The sequence below is a fragment of the Telopea speciosissima genome, chromosome 8 (genome assembly GCF_018873765.1).
Source record: "Telopea speciosissima isolate NSW1024214 ecotype Mountain lineage chromosome 8, Tspe_v1, whole genome shotgun sequence".
Lineage (NCBI taxonomy): Eukaryota > Viridiplantae > Streptophyta > Magnoliopsida > Proteales > Proteaceae > Telopea > Telopea speciosissima.
Window position 1 is genome coordinate 12,956,953 of NC_057923.1, and position 19,609 is coordinate 12,976,561.

At 38.1% G+C, this 19,609-nt stretch overlaps 1 protein-coding gene across 3 annotated transcripts; it reads left to right on the forward strand.

Annotated features, from left to right (window-relative positions):
* The first annotated feature begins 4,838 nt into the window (after positions 1–4,838).
* Positions 4,839–17,030, forward strand: LOC122671158 (glycosyltransferase BC10-like). Of its 3 annotated transcripts, none has more exons than XM_043868259.1 (11): positions 4,841–5,413; positions 6,594–6,710; positions 8,876–8,976; positions 10,020–10,091; positions 10,942–11,026; positions 11,137–11,217; positions 12,454–12,492; positions 12,698–12,763; positions 15,867–16,016; positions 16,387–16,515; positions 16,917–17,030. In XM_043868259.1, exons 1-11 carry the CDS (start codon positions 5,180–5,182, stop codon positions 16,956–16,958), a joined length of 1,116 nt encoding a protein of 371 aa, XP_043724194.1. In that variant the 5' UTR covers positions 4,841–5,179; the 3' UTR covers positions 16,959–17,030. The 3 variants fall into 3 exon arrangements, with proteins under 3 accessions (XP_043724196.1, XP_043724194.1, XP_043724195.1); XM_043868260.1 differs by having other exon boundaries at positions 4,844–5,413; positions 10,945–11,026; XM_043868261.1 differs by lacking the exon at positions 6,594–6,710 and having other exon boundaries at positions 4,839–5,413.
* The last annotated feature ends 2,579 nt before the right edge of the window (positions 17,031–19,609 follow it).

The window sequence follows — 19,609 nt, forward strand, 5'->3', positions numbered from 1 at the left end:
CAACTTGAGAAGAAATTTTATGAATCTTTTATCCTTTAAGAATAATTCATGAATTCAAGAGAATTTATAATTTATTCATAAATTGCCTATTACAAAACATTTAAAAAAAAAAAAATGATGATAAAGCAAAAAATGCAAACCTAGACAATATGATCAGTACATGTCATTTAAGGACATGTTATATGCATTTTGTAATGATATTACATGTAGATTTGTGGTTTCAAACTAACAAGAGGATTTCCACTAATTCTTTTTTTTTTTTCAAATTCAAGCAATTAATCTCCGCTTATTCAATGAGATTTTTTTTTTTTTTTGGATAAATTCCAATGAGAAAATGAATACTATTCTTCGCGAGTAGTAAATGATGTTATTTAATTGTAGAAATTGATTAATTATGCAGAAGTAACTGCAATAATATTGAAATGAATGGATGACCTTTATCCCCCCCCTCCCCCCCCAAAAAAAAAAAAAAAGGAGAATAAATGCTTCATTCACGAATTAGTCGAAGTCCTACATTTTTGCCACCGTCCTCTTTTCTTTTAAATAATTAACCAAAATTTCAAATTTATAAAATAAATTAAACCTGCATTTTAGTCAATCCAAAATATTCCAAATTTATAAAAATAAAATAACTATGGATTATGGTCATGACTTTTGAGCAAGGTTAGGGAATTGGAAATGGAATAAGAACTAATAAATGAGAAGCTAAGGATAGGAGGATTTATAGATAAATTACAATAAATATATTGTAGTATTCTAGACCTAGACCATACTCAAGCTGGGCCAAGTTCAGCCCATCCAAATTAAACTTTCTTTGGGTCTAAAATTTTGGGCTGGGCTGAGCAAGGTTCAAATTGAACCTAAAAAAGGTTGTTTATTTTACTTATGAGGTGTTAATAAAGTGAATGAACTAATTAGAAACTTTTTTGCACTTGCATTTGTTAAACCTACTAACACAAATAATCAAGCAATCAAGGAGTTAAATTTATTTCCATTCTTAGCAATCTTTAAGGGGTTTGTCTTATATGGTATATCTCATCATTTTATGCACAGTTTAGTGGTAAATTATCATTTTCTATACTTGTTTGATAGTTTTGATATTTCAATTATGTTGAAGTTATTATCCAAAAAAATATATATTAAATTGAAGTTAAATAAGTTTAAGTAATTCCTTCACCTCCAATCTCCTCTATCTCCAAAAAGAATGAAGGATATTAGGATAATTGTCAAGACTTAAATTTATATCGATAATTAGTCGATTATCGTTGATATTTAATGGATATGCTTAGCTCTCATTTATCCATTAACTGTAATGATGCAATTTACGTGCAGAGAACACGAGTGTCATTGATTTGACCATGTTGATTATTGGATAAAGAGGGAAGGTTTTCCATTTTCCTTCACCACACAGTGAAGGAAAAGGATCTGTACCCCCTACAGTTCCGGGTTGATAATGCCCTATATTGTAGGGGATCCCTTATATAGGCCATCCCACACCCTCGGTCAAAAGATTCTTCCATTGACCGTGAATGTGTGAAAACTTAATCCTTGGATAAATGGCTAACGGTTTGTATTGTTTATATCTTAATTTTTGTGCTCCATTTCAATCATGTGATCTATCAAATTTTCATAAAATCCTGCAACCAACCATTTTTGCATTTTTTTTTCAATCCCATTTTAGAAGTTCCATAGTTCTTTTCATCAAAGGTGATGTGACCATTGAGCTTTAGAAAGTGAATTTAATCATTAAACTCCCACGTTCTAATGTGCTTGGTCGGAATTATTGTTCCTTAGTCCAATGCAAAGATCAAATGTTGTGGCTTAATAAGAATTTCTCTTATCCGTGGGCAAAGAGGAACTCTGTCCATAACTTTTTCAATCTTTGCTCAAAACTTTATTTCTCTCTACTAAGTGCGCACTGTGCCATGTATGTTCTTGCTAAACTTGCCATATGACAAGAGAACCTTGACTTTAACAATCGGTTCACACGATTTTTGTGTCAACTCAGATCTCTCTCCCTCTCCTCGCATGATTTTAATCTAGACAAGGCAATTGCAACTCAAGCATAAATACATAGATTGATAGTTGAACATGAATTGCATGGCATGGTTTGCATAATCGGAGAACCTTGACTTCGAAAAGAAGAAAGAACAATGAATACTACAGAGAGCAAGGGAGAAGATGTCCTAAATGAACCCATAGGGTAGTTTTTTTTTGGTCTATCCTACTCAAGGGTCCATAGGCCAACTACATGCTAAGGGGAAGGCTAAGACAAGCCCATAATCTACAACTAAGGGGGGAGGGGGGAGGGGGGGTGGAGGTGCCTTTTTTTGGCACAATATGCAATCCAGGAGAATCGATCCTTTGACCTCCTGGGAGGCATGCACCAACTTGTAATGCCACCAACCAACCGAGCTAACAGTTGTTTGCAACCCACAGGGTAGTTCAGTTGTTAAGGACCAATATCTTACAATTAAGAGGTCAAGAATTCAACTCTCCATAGGGCCTACCTAACGGAAGGACAGAAAAAAAAAGGGATGTCCTAAATGTGACAGAACATGAGCTAATGTATTATTCATTTAAATTTAATTTAATATATTTCTTTCTAATTCAGTCATTCTTACCAAGAATATAAATTTTTTTTTTTATGAATAGTTAGTGAAGACTAATTAATTATAACATTTTTGTTAGGATAGCACCAGTTTATCTACTTTTAAGATGCTTTGCTTACATCAAAAGCCAATTGCAATTTTGCACAAGCATTACAGATCCTCAATTGCTTCTTGTCTTGTATTATTATATTACTATCATTGCAAACTATAATCATCATAGTTGGTATTTGGTAACAACGTTAGGTAGGTTCTATAAATTCTCCACTCTCTGGGCGGCTGGGCCCACCGGCACCGTGGTATCTGGTTCTTACCTTACTTTGGCTTAAGGCTGATCTGAGATTTTCCTTTCTTGCCCAGTTCAAGCTCTTGGCTGATTCAAGTCAAGAGGTTTCCCATGACCGCAGAGTAGAAAATCACACCAATGTGAGAGCGGGAGATGAATTCGTGTGGTAGAGAGTTCACATTTTGTCAGAAAAGAATGTACAGTATTGGCCTCACGTCTCACTATGTGAGAGTGTAGGAAAGAATCCCCACTCTAGCATCATGCGTATAATTTTTTTATAACATTTTTATGGGACTAGCAATATATTATTGCAGGCTAGGTAACATTTTATCTATATATAACTCTTTTTTTTTTTTTTTTTTTTTTGTCTAATGAGATTTAATAAATTTGCCTCTCCTTTGCCAGGGCTTCAATTGCCTTCAAAAAACAAAAAGGCTAACGTACTTAGCAACGTTTTAAAACCCGAAATCGGTGGCGTAAAGAAGTTGTCTTTGAAGCAATCGGAGGAAGTCCTCTTCAGAGGCAAAGAAGAAGAGCTCAGTGTGTGTGTCCTATGCCATAGCCCATATGCCAACACATAGATTCGGGTGGATCACAATTCAAATGCATTCTATGGGTTGTGCCATATCAACGGTTGACCGAAGAGAGGGGTTGACAAACATTTGCTTCGTTCCGCACGTGTTGGACAGGGAATAGTAGTCAATGGGTCCTCCTACAATGTGATGCCTCCAACATGGATAAGTGAACCCCCCCCCCTCCCCCCCCAAATGTGGGGGTCTTGTAATCCCCAACTATGACAAATTGATCTCATTAGAATCTAGATTGGTCAGAATCGATCCCAAGAACCCCAAAATCAGCCGTTAGACTTGAAAACACACAAATCTAGAGTTTATTTGGCATCAATCTGCCATATCTGATTGAGTTAAATCGGGATTAATCACTGCCGATTCATTAATCCGATTCCCAATTTTTGAAATCGTGGTACCCAACCCAAGCCGTTGATCAGTATTGAAATCGTGGTTACTACTAGGGTAAATTACATGTCACCCCCTAGTTTTCAAGCGAAACTAAGATCATCCTTTTGTTTTTTAAAAAACTCAAATCACCCCCTAGTTTAGACCTCAATATGACAAATTAGTCCCTATCGTTAGTTTTATGTTGTTAAGTGATGATGTCAGCCAGTTAAATAAATTTAAATCTCTAAACTACCCTTGACCAATGTTGAAGATTAAAGAAGGGTAACATTATAAATTCAATTCTAATGTTTTAATATAAAGGTAAAATGGTCCTTTTACATCATTAACTAACAATAGACTAACACCGTTAATGTAGAGGGAGTGTTTTGAGTGACTTTGAGTTTGTTAAAAAATCAGGGTGATTGAGTTTTGTTTGAAAATCAGGGAGTGATGTGTAATTTACCCTTACTATTAATATGGGAGACCGATGCAGTAAAAGTCCGCTGAACCGGTAATTCGGTTATTTTATTTGGTACGCGAGGGTGTATTTGCCATCAACGAGGCCTGTACCAGTGTATGTACTGCGGCACGCGATTCTATTTTTCTAGTCAAGTTTGTTCCAGTCGAGACAGAGAGCTCACAGACAGTATCTCTCCCCCCCGCTCTCTATTGTCTTTGAATCTCAAAGATAACTTCCGGAGATGCAAATTGGATTGCTTCACAAGCTTCTTGTTCTTTATTTGGATGCTTTATCTCGTCTTTCTTACAATTTCAGCTTGAATCCGTGAAAAAGAAAAGAAGAAAAATCGGATTTCTTGTTTCTCACCTAAAAAATTTAGGTCAAGTTCTTCTTTAAGTGGATACTGGTTGCACTTTTGAAGAGAAGTTTAAGATCCGCGTTTGCAATATCTTCTGAAAAATTATTTTTTTTTCCGATTGAGCTATAATTTTCGAGCTGGTAGAACTAAGGAGCTAGTAGAAATTCATGATCTCGATTCCTTTAGCTAAATCAGCAAAACTACGGAACTGGAAGATTCTTCTCCGGAAAATTTATTTTGGCGTGAAATTGAAGCTTTGATTATGAAATGACTCTCGCAGTTGTCTCTCGGTTCACGCTTTGGTCGAATTGTAGTCGTTTTCTTCTGAAGAAAATGTACCTAAGCAGCTCTGTGTCAGGGATTTGGGCTATAATTGCCTCAGATGAGATGCTTGGAAACTATTTTCAGATAAACGGAAGTGATCGATTATATGCTGTAACAGTGGAATGAGAACTAATTCTGCAAGACTGTTTTGGATATGATCGAGCTTTTTATCTAAATTGATAAGAGATGAAGCGAAGGAGCACTAAAAGCAAATCTCACAGTCGATGGAACAAAAAGCTTTTTGCCGTGCTTTTGCTGAGTTTTTGTTTTGGATGTTTAGTTTTGATGCAGACACGTTACAGTCAAATTAGAATGATCCTTTCGTCGCCTCCTCCATTTGTTCAGAGGCCCAAGATCGCGTTTCTTTTTATTGCACGGAACCGGCTTCCTCTGGACAGTGTATGGGATTCCTTTTTTCAGGTATTTTTTTACTGATTGTTTGGTTTGGTTAAGGTAGAAGAAGCTTCTGTTATGGTGAAATTGTAGTTAGTTGTTTCCTCCCGTACTCTTTACTTTCCTGCTCAAATTGTTATATTGACACCTGACATAATTGTTGCTCATGAACGCCATCATTTTCGGTGACGCTGACAAACCAGAATTTCTCAATGGAATTTGTATAAAGTGGTTTTATCTATTAATTGGATGTGTTATTCATCTAGATCTTAGTATGAGCTGAAGTACAATTTACCTGATAGGGCCTATTTGGACATCAATCACGAGGATTGTAGTGAAGATCACATATAACCATCATTCATCAGATTAATAAATGAATTAGTAAATATCATAAGCAACTTTAGCGAAGCTTACTGCTTATCCTGAAATTTTAATAACTTGAATTGTCTTTCTGAAACTTCCCATTCAGTTATTTTGTTTCTTGACTGCTCTCTGAATCTCTGGTGTTATTTTGGAAGGGTACTAATGCATGACTGTTGCAAGATAAAGTTCTGAAACCTAGTATCAGTCTGTCCTGTTTGTTAATGTCCAAGTAGCTTCTGCTCTGGTCACATTGCCAACTCTATACCATATACACGAAAGCCTTTCTCTTATGATGACAAGAGAACATTCAGAATTTTTTCTAAGCTAATATGGTTTTTGTATGCTATGAAACACTTAAAGTGGATTAGAACTTCACATGAAGCTTCATATGTTGATTTTCTGTTGTTTTAAATGGCATGATAGTGTAATCAATTATATATTATCTCGGTTGTGCTTATGCCTCCATTTATCTTTTTCCAAGGTAATCATAATATACATTCTTAGAAAATTTGTTTGGTTCCATTATTTTCAACCTTTTGTCTTCTCCATGAATGGTATAAATAAGGATTAAGCCAAATTGAGTGCTAAATTTTGATTGTATTTCTTTCAATCTGGTCTTTAAAGCTAAAATGGAGCATGTGGGTGGCCTTATTCAATAATATGTCCAGTGAAGGGATAAAGCATAACTCAGTAGTACTTCCCTTTTAGCTTGATTTATCAACTCCTGGTTCTCACATGGCATTACCTAGAGACTAGAGTTTCCTAGGGTTGTAAAGAAAGTTGATCTGATTATATTCATGATTTCATGCTGTTTATCTCTTCTCAGAATTTCCATCTTTTGCAGGGAGAAAGGTTGAACAGATTTTCAATTTTTATCCATGCTAGGCCTGGATTTCTGTTCAATAAGGCAACGACAAAATCAGTATACTTTTATGGCCGCCAGATCAATGATAGTATACAGGTCTGCTGCTTCTTGTGCTGAAAAGTCTAGAATTGATGAAACAAAGGAATTGTTTTCATCTCTCTGTTCCTTAGTGTGCTATTACTGCTCTCTGTCTTTCTTTGGTGTCTACACTTACTGCTGCTTGCACCGAAAGTGTTGAGTTGATGAGCAAAGGATTTGTTTTTACATTGTTCATTAGTTTGCTATTGCTGCTCTCTGTGTCGTTCTTTGTTGTCTACATTTGGAGTTAATAATATACTATGGAGTTGGATTTTCAAAAATACCATTTAGGATGGAATCTCCTCAATGGGCACCTAGTTCTGCCATGTGGCAGGTTAGATGGGATTGAAATTTTGTGGACAGGTAGATCTCAAGTCTGCTGCTCTCGTCAAGTTTCTTCCTAAATGGAGTTGGCTACATGGCAAAACAAACCATTGAAAAATCTAGGTCTACCAAGAGTGCATGGGACTACAAGGGGATGCGTGGACATACATGGGAGGGTATATGATTGAATTTGAGTCTTAAATTTGACATGTAACCTATTCAGACCATTCCCTAGACATCCAAATGTGGGATTTGCAATATCACTAAGCCATGTGGCAAAACTAGGTGTGCCCGTTCATGAGATTCCATCTTAAACATCTATGTCTGGAACTTTTTGCGATATAGGATGGAATTCTTTTTTTTTTTTTCAAATAATTTCTGATGGAACTGGTGCTTTGGCAATGGCTCTATAAAATTTTAAGCATGTGGTACTCAGAACTTTCTAATAATACTTCATTTCAAAAAGCTAAAAAAATTCCAAAAAGCTGTTTGAATGGGGGAAGTCATGCGAATTTTGGCTTAGAGGTGGAAGAGTGGGCAGGAGACCTTGCTCAATGCAGTTCATGTTACAAAGATTACCCGAAATTCCCATGCACGAAGTACTGCATAGCATAGCTACTGTAACATATCAAAATGAGTACTAGTGTCAGTCTCCCCTTTGATCATTCAAATTGTCTTTCATTCCAAGGCATAAGTTGTATCCATGCGCTTCATATTCGCCTGGAGTTCACTCCCAGAAATATAGCCATCCCTGCCCCACCACGTCAATCCCATGAGCCGCTTATCCATTCTCATTCGATCACGGCGGGGGAGCAAGTCAAAATAGAAAAACTTACATTGGGTTTAGGGATAATCAGGCTCGAACTGATGACTTCCACCACATCAAGGTGACACTCTACCGTTGAGTTATACCCGAGAAATAGAACTGACTAATCCTAAGGCAAAGGGTAGAGGTATATATATATAGGACCGAGTTTTCCTTCAGCCAGAGTAAATGGGAATCCATTCACTGTGGGCTTCAAATGGTGTGGGAGAGGGTATCGGAGACTTATACTAAAACCCTATAGGGGTTTGTGAACCCTAGGATGGTGGGGCGAACCTTCACTACACGGTGAAGGAAAGCTTTGTCCTATATAATATTTATGGGAAAAAGAACACTAACCAGCCGCATGGTTCCTGTGCCTAGACACAGGACCACGCAAATTACTACTCAGCCCCCAGTGAACTGAAAATTTCCATTCAGTCAAATTCTCCTGCATGTGCTCTTATTGGCCCCCACGCTGGTGCAGGCGCTACACGACCAGATAGCGATCTCTTGCCGTAATATTATATATCCAATGATAACAAATTTGTTACCTATTTGTCTGTTCCACTATAGTGCTATTGATAGTGAATGATACTTTGATTAAAAATGTTTTAGACCATAAATTCTGACAAGTGACTTTCAGTAAAAGCATCTACTAGGTTTTGGTTCTCCATGGACTTACGTGGTTCAGGTCTGGTAATTGTCTGGACCATGATTTCACCGAGAGTGCTTTTTCAAACATTACAAACTTGCTTTTCCTCTGCAGCTTTTTTGCAATCTTTGCATGTATGGCCATATATTTTTGTGGTCCCACTCCGACCCACAACTGATTTGATTTCAATCCCATTGTGAGTTTAGCATTGGTTTGAGTATAAAGAAGTCCTTGGACAGCTAACTTCCTTATGACCTTTATTAAGTGGCCTGTATGATATTGATGTGTTCCATTTATAAGCAGTTAGAATCAAAATTTATTTGCTTCCTATGGATCACATTTTTTAATCTATTTCATTATTTTTTGTTTTTCTTTGGGCATTTATTTGTGCTTCTACTCCAGGTAGATTGGGGAGAAGCAAGCATGATCCAGGCAGAGCGTATTTTGCTGAAAAATGCACTCATGGATCCATTTAATGAGCGATTTGTTTTTCTATCAGACAGGTGAGCTTTGATCTTAATAATGGCTGCAGTGGACATTATCTTGTGCATGCATCCAATATGGGTTATTTTCTGTTTACCTTTCCTATTCCTGCAAATTAGTTCTATGCATGTATCCTTCTTCTCTCTCTCTCTCTCTCTGGTCCTGTTAATGGATTGCAGCAGGCAATTTTTTGCTCTAGTCTTGTCCACTGTTCAGTAATCAATAAAAGGCCATCACTGTTGGAATGAACATTTTCCAAGTGAAGTTTCCAGTGTATTTCTGGTATCCTATGATCTCATGCAAGAACAATTACAGTGGTGTCTTCTGCTGGTGAGAGATATGGATCCATCAAAGGACTTCAGGCTTTCTTGAGAAGATTAAAAAAGATGGAAGCAAAGAAAATTTAGGGTTTTAAAGAAGCTGAGAGGGATATAGGTTTCGAGGAAGTTTGAGGAAATAGAATATGCTAGGAAACGAATCAGGGCTTTAAATATGAGAGATTTAACTCAGCAGACATTATGGTATGGAGAAAATTAGTTAATAATGTAAGGGATTGCAGGGAAATGCGATTACGAAAGTTTTTACTAAGGGAGATTTTGATACTCCCTATGCCTAGAGATGTTTAGCACTTCACAACCTGCGGCAGGAGATGGGGGTCTCTGTGTCATAGAGGACTGTCACCCATCTCAGGGGTAAAATTTCAGCCCAAAATGAGTGAGGAAAGTGGTTAAATGTTTAATCCAAACATCATAAAATTAAGAAATTTTCATGAGAGGGAAATAATATTGAAAATATAAATGGCATCTTGGTAGTTTAACCAATGATTGGGGTGCATGTTCCTCCATCACATGGACCAACCTATGTCCTACCTTGTGGCAGATCATGCAGTGCTGGACATCATTAGGTATTGTCATTTACTTTTGCCCTTCATTAAAAGCATTTTTAAACTCATTGCACATGTGTCATATTACTTTCATTTATTAATAACATGCTACCATTTGGAGTTAGTAACAAATTTATTAGCTCAACCAGCTAATGATCTTATTATTTGTTCTCATGGCAGCTGCTTGCCCTTATACAGCTTCAGCTATACATATGACTATATCATGTCTACACCAAATAGTTTTGTAGACAGGTGAGTGGGTTGCTCACTATCTTCTGTCATGTTGAGCAGTGATTATCTTTAGTCAGTCATTGCCTTTTCTTTTTGGAAAAATACTCTTTCTAGCCCTAAATACCTTTTCTGCTTATGAAATCTGGTGAATGACGTGTGGGCGAGGCAATAACTTTCGAGGGAAAAACAATAAATAATAACAAATGGCTACATGAAAAGCTGTACAAAAGTGAGGGAAAAACATTCTCCAAGTTCCACTTAGAGATGAAGATACATGTGTTTATGCAAAAGGTTCTTCTTTTACTGAGAATGTTAAATTTCCTAACGTTAATTGGAATTCTTTTGGTGCAAAAGGCCAACCTAGCAAGAGAGAATAATAGCTGCATGTAACCTCGATGGTGGCCAAATAATAGTCAAAATATTCACTACAAACGAATGATGAACATTAATAATGCTGAATAGTTTATTTCCTTTCACATTTTCATCTTTCATATGTTCCATATAGTTGATGGTATTGAAATATTTGTGGAAAAATATGTTTTTATGTGGAATGTTGCATTCCTAGTCCACCAAAAGGAAGATAATGGTAATGAAAGGGTATACACACAACAATCAAGAAAAGAACTACTAGTGTTTTATTTTCAAAGCTTACTTGCTTTATCTTTTCAAGTTACTTTGACAACCTTGTCATGGACCTCTTAATGTTCATAAATCACCTGTGCTTTTCTTGTATGCCTTTTGATCCATCATTTTTTCCCCAGGTAGGAGTATGTTATTATAAAAACAATATTAAAATTAGTTATTGTGAAATAAAAAAAGAATGTATGTGGAATGTCCAATAGATTCTAATAGCATTTGCTCAATAATTAAGCAGCTTTGCAGATACAAAAGAAGGTCGTTACAATCCGAAAATGCATCCTGTTATTCCTGTTCATAATTGGAGGAAAGGATCTCAGGTAATAGTTAAAGGGTTTTCTAGATTCAGATGCCTGCCCCGATTTTTCTGCCACAGTATCCTGGTGGCATGCATTTGTCTGACCCTACCTTTTATGGTCTCCTTTTTCAGTGGGTTGTTTTAACCAGAAAGCATGCTGAGGTTGTAGTGGAAGATGATTTGGTCTACCCAGTGTTTCAGCAGCATTGCAGAGTAAGTCACTATGTGGGTGATGCCTCTTATGTAGTATGAACAAAGGACTTAAGGATTCGTTCCATAGGGCACATTGGTCTCGGGTGTTACCAATTTGGATCATTTTGGATTAAAAGATCCTACGAAGGATCAGCCGATCTAGAAACAAAGAACCTATCAAATGGTGTGGATTGGCCAATCCACTATATACCAGATCAAATCACTTTGGTCTATCTTCACCAAACCTCAGCAGGCCTGTCCAATTTCTTAGACTCTGTTAGGGTATTCTATAAACATTATCTATCCTGAAAGGCTCCTTCAATCCTCTTCTGGATTCCAATGTCTCGATTATATCAGTCCAAATTTGGTATGCAGTCTGATAGTTCTTTTACCCATCTGAACATCATTCAGTCTTCTTTGGATTCAAAACACCAAAGACAAAGAGGCCTAATATTCTTCTCACCATCACATTATATAGGTGTTCCATACATCTGACTGCCTAGGCGATGCCTTGTCTTCCCTGTTTTACTCCCTCTGATCTGATCCACCGAGCATCAATTGAAGAACCTTCAGTGACCTGTTGTTCAAATTTCATAAATCATCACACACACTCTTCCTCAACACTGACACCAACATCTACATCATTTATTGGGAATTGTCTTCATTGGTTTATTCTGCCTTTTCTGTCATGTGAACCTGATTAATCCTGAAGTTTCCATTCCCTAGACAAGGGGTTGTTCACAGTCACTGATTTGGCTTTCCTTTTGTTTCTCTTTCTAGTAAATCAAGATTCAAAATGGTTTTGGTTCTAAATTTCTGACAGGATTTTCCATCTCTTACACGAGTTCTGGTTTCCTCCCCACCACATTGGTGTCATTAATTATTCACTCTGCCGATAGCCCAGGGTGGCCCTACCAGAAATCTCACTCCGAATAACCCTTTGTTGGTCAAGCATAGAAAAGTGGAGACAATTATTATAGACAATTTTCATGTGAATAGTGGGAAGGGATCCACTATATGGCATTGAAAATAAGTTAATATATATTTTTTTTGGAATTCATTAGGTACGAGGTTCTATACTCTTATTGCATATGGTTTGAGCTTTTTTTTATTTTTTTTATCACATTATGGTGGTCTAAATTTAAACTTTCTATGAACCAGTCTTCATGTGTCATTTAATCAAATACTGTTCTCAAGGATTTACAGTTTTTCTTTCTTTCTATGATACCTAATACCTTCTGTTTGTTATTCGTACAGAGGAAGTCACTACCTGAGTTTTGGCGGGACCATCCTCTTGTAAGTACTTCTCTTCTTTGTCATCACTCAATCGGCTATTTTAAATGCAGCTTCTTTGTATCTGTCGCTGCAACATCATATTAAATGCATGTGCTTGTTATCATAGGACTGGAAGATCAGCTAAAAACAAGAAATATTTATTAAGAATCGGCTTTTTAGAAACAAGATTGCTACTTGGAATTATTAAACTTCTTTTTTTCTGTAGCCTGTGGACGGTTCAAAGGAGCATAACTGTATACCTGATGAACATTATGTTCAGACATTGCTGGCAGTAAGTTGCTTTCTCATTCTCTAGTTTCCAAGCCTTAAACTGTGATTTTGTGTTTGCGGAGGATTTATTGAAGATTATAAAATATGTGAAGAGTCTGAAAGCAATCTGATTTATGAAAATTGACAGAACCAGCTTGGATTTAACTTACATTAATTCCCTTTCATGATAATTTGGAGGCAGTTCTGTCAATTTCTTCCTAGAGTGACTTCTCACTGTCATTAAGCTTCATTTTGCTTATTGAAACTCAAGTGAGTTAAGTAACTACATGCTTCCCTTAGTTTCAAATGCATGGCATGACTTTTGATCATAAAAGAATGCCCTATTTATACTTTATCTATTTGTAATGGAATATGTTCCTTCTGATTACAAAATAGGACTCTGAGCAGATAAATTTATAAGTAATTTTATAGTTTTTTACTATAGAGAGAAAGAGAAAAAATTCATATATATATATACAACTTTTTATTCAGTAGCATGTTGACTTGTCTCTAAAAAGCAGTTCTCAATTTGTCTTTCTTTTCCCCTTTTAAAGTACTTCAATGATTTACTGAATTAAACCCACTTTTAAATTGATTCTTCACACCAATATCAAGTTATCAACTAACCACTCTGTTGGGAACTTGTGGTCTAGTGCTGCCTTGAATTTCCAAGTGCATCAACATGCCTGATGCAGTGAGACATTGGGTTAATTAAAGTTATTGTAATTTTTTATTTTACCTTGTTGATAGGGGTTAGTTGAATAGGTCTGGGTTTCTTGTTTACAAATCTTTAAATAGATGGTTGTAGTCAATCATTTGACAGATTTGGAGAATTGAATGAAGAAAATTGACAGACACTTATCTGCATCGTGTGGCCGTGTGCTCTCTCCCTGTCCTCTTCTTGATTGATTCAGTTCTTATTTCTTCTACCAGGTATATCCTGCACCTTTATTCCTCCTTTCATCCTCTCTTTATCTTATGTTCTTTCCTTCGTTTCCTGCTACTGTTTCCTTACCGGGCTGTAAAGGGCTTGATCAATCTCTCATAACTAACTGTTTGGCTAATTTTCCGGATAGCTCAAACAATTGGTGAACCCTAAAGTCGGTCTACCTTAACAAACAGTGATAGTGAAGAGCACGGGCGTGCCAGAGTCTTCAAGACTCAATGTAGAGGAAGCTTACGCTTTTGACTTCTATCAGGCTTTGTGGATTACCCTCCTGCCTCGATTGCTCCAAGGACTTTCAAAATAAAAGACCAAATTGCAATGAATTTAGAAAAGGGGAAATCACAAAGAGATGATAGTGAAATAAGAAACTGAAGTTTTCTATTGATTTCTGACAAGAGTACATTCAGCGGAAAGTACTACTATTACAGAAAATTACAAAAGAACTTGATGAGGGAGAGTTACCCAGGACAACGGTGCACACAGGCATTGTTGGAGTCGGCATATTATTGGCCTCAGATGAGAGATGATATAGAGGCCTATGTGAAGACTTGTCTTGTGTGTCAACAAGACAAGGTGAAGCAACAACCACCTAGGGGGCTATTAGAGCTACTCCCCATACCGGAGAGACCGTGGGAGAGTCTCTCCATGGATTTCATTATGGCCTTACCAAAGTCAGAGGGGTGTGGTTCGATTATGGTGGTTGTGGATCGATTCTCCAAATATGGCACGTTCGTGGCAGCTCCTAGAGATTGCACGGCAAAGGAGGCAGCACGACTATTCTTGAAGAATGTCGTCAAGTATTGGGGTGTGCCACGTTCTATCATCAGTGATCGGGATCCTCGCTTCACGGGGCGGTTTTGGATGGAGTTGTTCAAGCTGATGGGATCGGCATTACACTTCTCCACCAGCTTCCACCCACAAAAGAAGAAGAATGAAAGAGAATGATCCCAAGGATCTGGGGGAGAAAAAGAGTTACACTAAGAAATGTAAATTGCAGGAAATGAAAGATAGATAAATTGCAGGTTTGTTTTGTTGATTGAGAGATCTCTCCCTCTTCTGAAATGAGGGCTTTTATACTTACGGAGAGAGAAAACCCTATTACGTGTTTCCCCACTGCAACCTCTTTTAACGGTTGTAGAACCGCTCTCGGGCCACGTCCTACTTGGACGGTTTCCACTGTGATAATGGCCCCTAACTGTAGGCACTCTATGGCTGTAACCGTCCCAGTTTCCCAACGTTCCTACTCTGTACGAGGAACGTCCTCGTTGACCGATTGTTTAAAGGTTCCACTATGATGACCGATCTTTACATCCTCCAATTGTGATCGGTCTCCCTTTATCAGTCAAATTGTATTTTTAGGGTGTAAACACTAACCCTTTTGGTCTGAAATTTTGGGAATCAGCTCGCATACATAGGAAATTAATCCACTTACATCTCATCTCCTAAAGTTTCCTCTCCTGTGAGAAGTGAGAGCCAGACCTTAGATTATCTCTGAACCTGCAATTACCGCCAGGTTCTGATTTCAGAATTTTTCCTGAATATATTGCCTCTCCTGCAGATCTTATCCTTAATGTTCCATGTAATTTGGACTTGATTTGTTAAAATCAGGTATTGCCTTTAAAGTTGGAGTCGTGAGGAAGGAGAAGACATCAAGTCTTCTTATTTGCTTTTAAGGACAGACTTTTGAAATTATGCAAGACCCCTTTTCCTTTGATTTTTTTTTAAAAGTTTTCCCCAGTTTAAAAGTACCAGATTCGTTCCTTTTTTTCAGAATCTTAATTACTATTACATCCATGATCCTGTTTACCATAGTTTTAAAGGTCCTGATTGTTCCAGAATTTACGAGATTTCCACTATTCTTTTAAATTGAGCTATTTATTATTTGTGGGCCCATATTGATCTAATTTAAGGGTTATTGAACCTGGGATCACATCAATGAGTAACTTCATAGTTCTTATAGGGCTAACCTAGTGGAAATATGGAATCAAGGTTTTGTTTTTCCTGATCCATTTCTGTAAAGGAAAGATGAGGAGGCGGGATTCACATTCGTAAGGACATTTAGAATTTAATGAAAACCTTACATTTAGGATTTAATCAAAACTCTCCTCTGAAGCATATTGTTTTTAAAGAATTTTCCCACCACATTTATGCATCTCTAATTATTTTTTTTCCATTCCAGCAAAAGGGACTTGAAGAGGAAATAACTCGAAGAACATTGACGCATACTTCCTGGGATCTTCCATCCTCCAAAGTCCGTGAAAGACGTGGGTGGCATCCAGTCACTTACAAAATGTCAGATGCTACCCCAGCAGTTATTCAATCAATAAAGGTATGTAAGGCTTTGGAGCTGTGCTTGCAAACCATTTTTGAGCTTTTAGGTTTGTCTCATTCCGTCTATTTTATAAGTTCTTTACTATATGTTTCTCAATTCTCCCAGAACGAAAAAGTAGATCTCAGATGCATATCAAACCCTGGCAGGACTTTTGAGAATAAACCATTACAGGAGTGGATTTATGTATTGCAGGAAACAGACAAGATGCTCTTTCTAGTTGGTTTACACTCCATACCGTTTAAGAGAAAAATATTGTTCATTGGTGAAAAGGAATATTACTATTACTAGTAAATCATTGATCAGAATGGGATATTATAGATTAGTTAAGTAGGGATCAATTAATCAACCAGTGGTTTGGATTTTCCAGGACATAGATAACATTTATTATGAGACTGAATCTCGAAGAGAATGGTGCAGCAGCAAAGGGAAGCCAGCGCGTTGCTTTCTCTTTGCAAGGAAGTTCACTCGGTCTGCTGGTCTCCGGCTCCTTAATGAGGTCAGTCATTTTCTCTCTTATCATGTTATTCTTCTAGGTGATATCTACCTGTTTAAAACAGTAGTAACATGCTGGGATCTTGAGCAGAGGGCAACTTTGGTCCAGTGGGCTCATGCATGTCAGGGTTTTAAAAATTGGGATCCGGCTAAACTGATGCCCGTCCAAAACTAGGGTTAGGGCATGTTTTGGATGATTCCGGTCGATTTCTCACCAATCCTGATCGATTCCGATCCAGATTGGCTGGGACCAATCCAGATCTCAATTTCGGGTTTTAAACCCTGGTTGGTGTGTGTTTGTCCTCTTGGTCAGGATCCAAGGACATGTTGCGTTGTCTCTATATATGTACACTTTGACTGCTTTTTATCTATTATTTGTTTGCATGGGTGTTTTCTCTTGGGCAGTCTGTGTTGGGAGTTTCCAATGAAGGGATTGCCGAGGCATAATTTTTGGCGAGGTGCATCTGTTGCAAGTTCTACCCAGTGATAATCCTAATTTGAAAATATGTAAACTTCAGTGTAAAATAAACAGAACATTAAAAAAAATGTTATATATGTAAAAGTAAAGAATAATTTACATGTAATTCTTAGGCCTTTTGTAAATGTAGTTTAGGAGCCAATTACAGAATTAGAGTAACTTCCTTGTAGTAAAAGTTTGAAAGGTTTTACTGTTATAGCTGTTCAAGCCTCCAAGATTGACGAAGTTTCATAGATTTAACAAAAAAAATGATTGCCTAGCTCAGCAAGAGGTTTCGAGTTTGAGCCTCTTGGCTCTTACCTCCCCCCACCCCCTAGCCCCTAGCCCCTAGCCCCTAGCCCCTAGCCCCTAGTAGTAATAATAATATTATATAAGCTTCCTTTCCCAAAAAATTCTTTTATTTAGAAAGTTAAATTATGGGAAGAGTTTTCATACACGGTTGTGTAAAATGTGTATGTGAGAGGGTGGGAGTTTCAAGGCATTAATTAATGGAGTTTTATATAGAAAATTAATTGTTTATTTAAATTAGGAAGTTAAGTTAGTGGGGAGTAGTCGTGGGAGTCTTTGTAACGGATAGTAGCTCCTTCTTAATGGAGTTGAATAGTTGATTGTGAAGAGTCCTAGTCTATAGGAGTTAGTTATTGAGTGGTGTTAGAAGTCTTTAAATAAGAAATGGGGATGATGCAACGGGCATTGAATATTTTTGAAATTGAAGCTTTGGCTTAAGAGGCCGTTTATCCTCGAAGTGAACAATTACGTTTCTATTTCTACTTCCATTGTTTCAAGCACTCTTCAAAAAATAGGTAAGAGAAACAGGAACAAGGTACTGGTCTCAGGGAAGTGTCCTTAACGATTTGGATTCATTCGCCCCATTTACTCGCTCAGGAAATCAAGACCGTAACAAAGTCTCCACCAGGCATAGACAGAGATATGCATGGAAAGCTATAAATGGATCGCGAGCATGGATGTAGCAAGGCAGATACGGATCCTAATCAATGGAACAACCAATAGGGTAATGACACTTGGTTAAATATACTAAAAACAATTAAAAGTTAGTAAAAATCAGTATCGATCCATACAGTCAACAGCTGATACTGATGGGAAATGCCCGATTCAAATGATCCGATACTGTTTTCTCAAACCATGATGGCGAGTGGGGCTGCACCAGGTTTTCGGCCAAGAATCTGGGCATGGACAAGACAGATTTAGCTTTAGCCTAGCCTGAATTCAGGTCTGTTGAGGGCTTTTGAAGAGCCTACTTAAGAGCCCAAACCTTATAACCGAACCTTAACCCCTATTTTCTGCCCATGTGGACGCACCTAAAGTGGGTCCCATCAGTTTGCCTAAGCTCTCTTCAACGTCATGTTGATTGTGGGAATGCTCCAGTCAAAAAGCATCTAGTTGTATGAAAAAAAGACGGGGGAGAGAATGTTAACCGGTGGGCGTGTACCTGTACCTAGACGAGACAGCCCAGCATACCCCTGAACAGACGAAAAGTTCCAAGGGTGCACTGGTCTTTTCATGCTAGGTTGTGTCTGGGCGCAAGTACACGCCCAGGCACAGCACTGGTTAGCATTACGTTTTTCCCTAAAAGAAATGCCAGGTTGGTGTCTGGACTCTGGACAGAGGTACACGCCCAGGCACAGCATCGGTTAACGTTCCTCGATCAATATCCATGTCTCAAGTGGTTTTAAATCTAAGCAGCATGGTTACCTGCTCTAGTCTAAGTAGGGATGTAACAGGGTCGGGCCTTTTAAAACCCCAGCCCAACCCCAAGTCCCCTTAGCTACGTGCAGGCCTGACTTGGCCCTTATTCAGGGCCAAAAAAATCCAATCCTAACCCGCCTTCAGGGTCGTGCTGGGCTGACCCTAATTGCCCCTGACCATGGGGGAAAGGGAGAGGCATGGATTGGCCAAGCTGGGAAGAAGAAGAAGAAGAAGAGAGAAGAAAGAAGAGGCAGCAGAAAAAACAGGGTCAGGTTGGGCCAAGTCGATCTCAGCCTGAGGCCTCAATCATGACCCGGCCCGACCTTGACTCAAGGCTAGAAATTCCAAACCCTGACCCGCCCTCAGGGCCAAGATATCTCAATCCAGGCCTTGTTCGGGCTTAGGGCGGGCTCAGGCCGCCAGGGCCAAACTTGCTCCCCTAAGTCAAAGACTTAAGGTTTCAAGAATCTGATTTGGATTGGCTGAATTGGCCAATAAGATAGGGTCAGGCCAATTCTTACTGGTTGAATTGAATTGGAATAGGGTGAACCCAACCTGGATCCTAATCTGATTCGGATTCTCTTATAGTTTATTTACCTAATTCCGAGTTTCTTATCCAAAAAAAAACCTTACCTTGCTCTTGTTGCTCTTGTGCTGGATTTGAATCTGAAATTTCAAGCCATCTCAGTTGAATCTGAAATTTAGGTTCACTTTCACCCTGTACTACGTTTAAGCCTGATTTCAGCTACATAGAATCATTTCAGGCTTACAGTCCCAGGCCCCAGCACATGAGGAAAACGAACATTCCTAATCTTAATTCCCATTCACATGTGGAAAACTTTGCAGCATGTGGTGGTATCAGAATGATACCCTCTTGGGCCTCCCCTCGCTTGCTATGTTGATCCAGAAAATC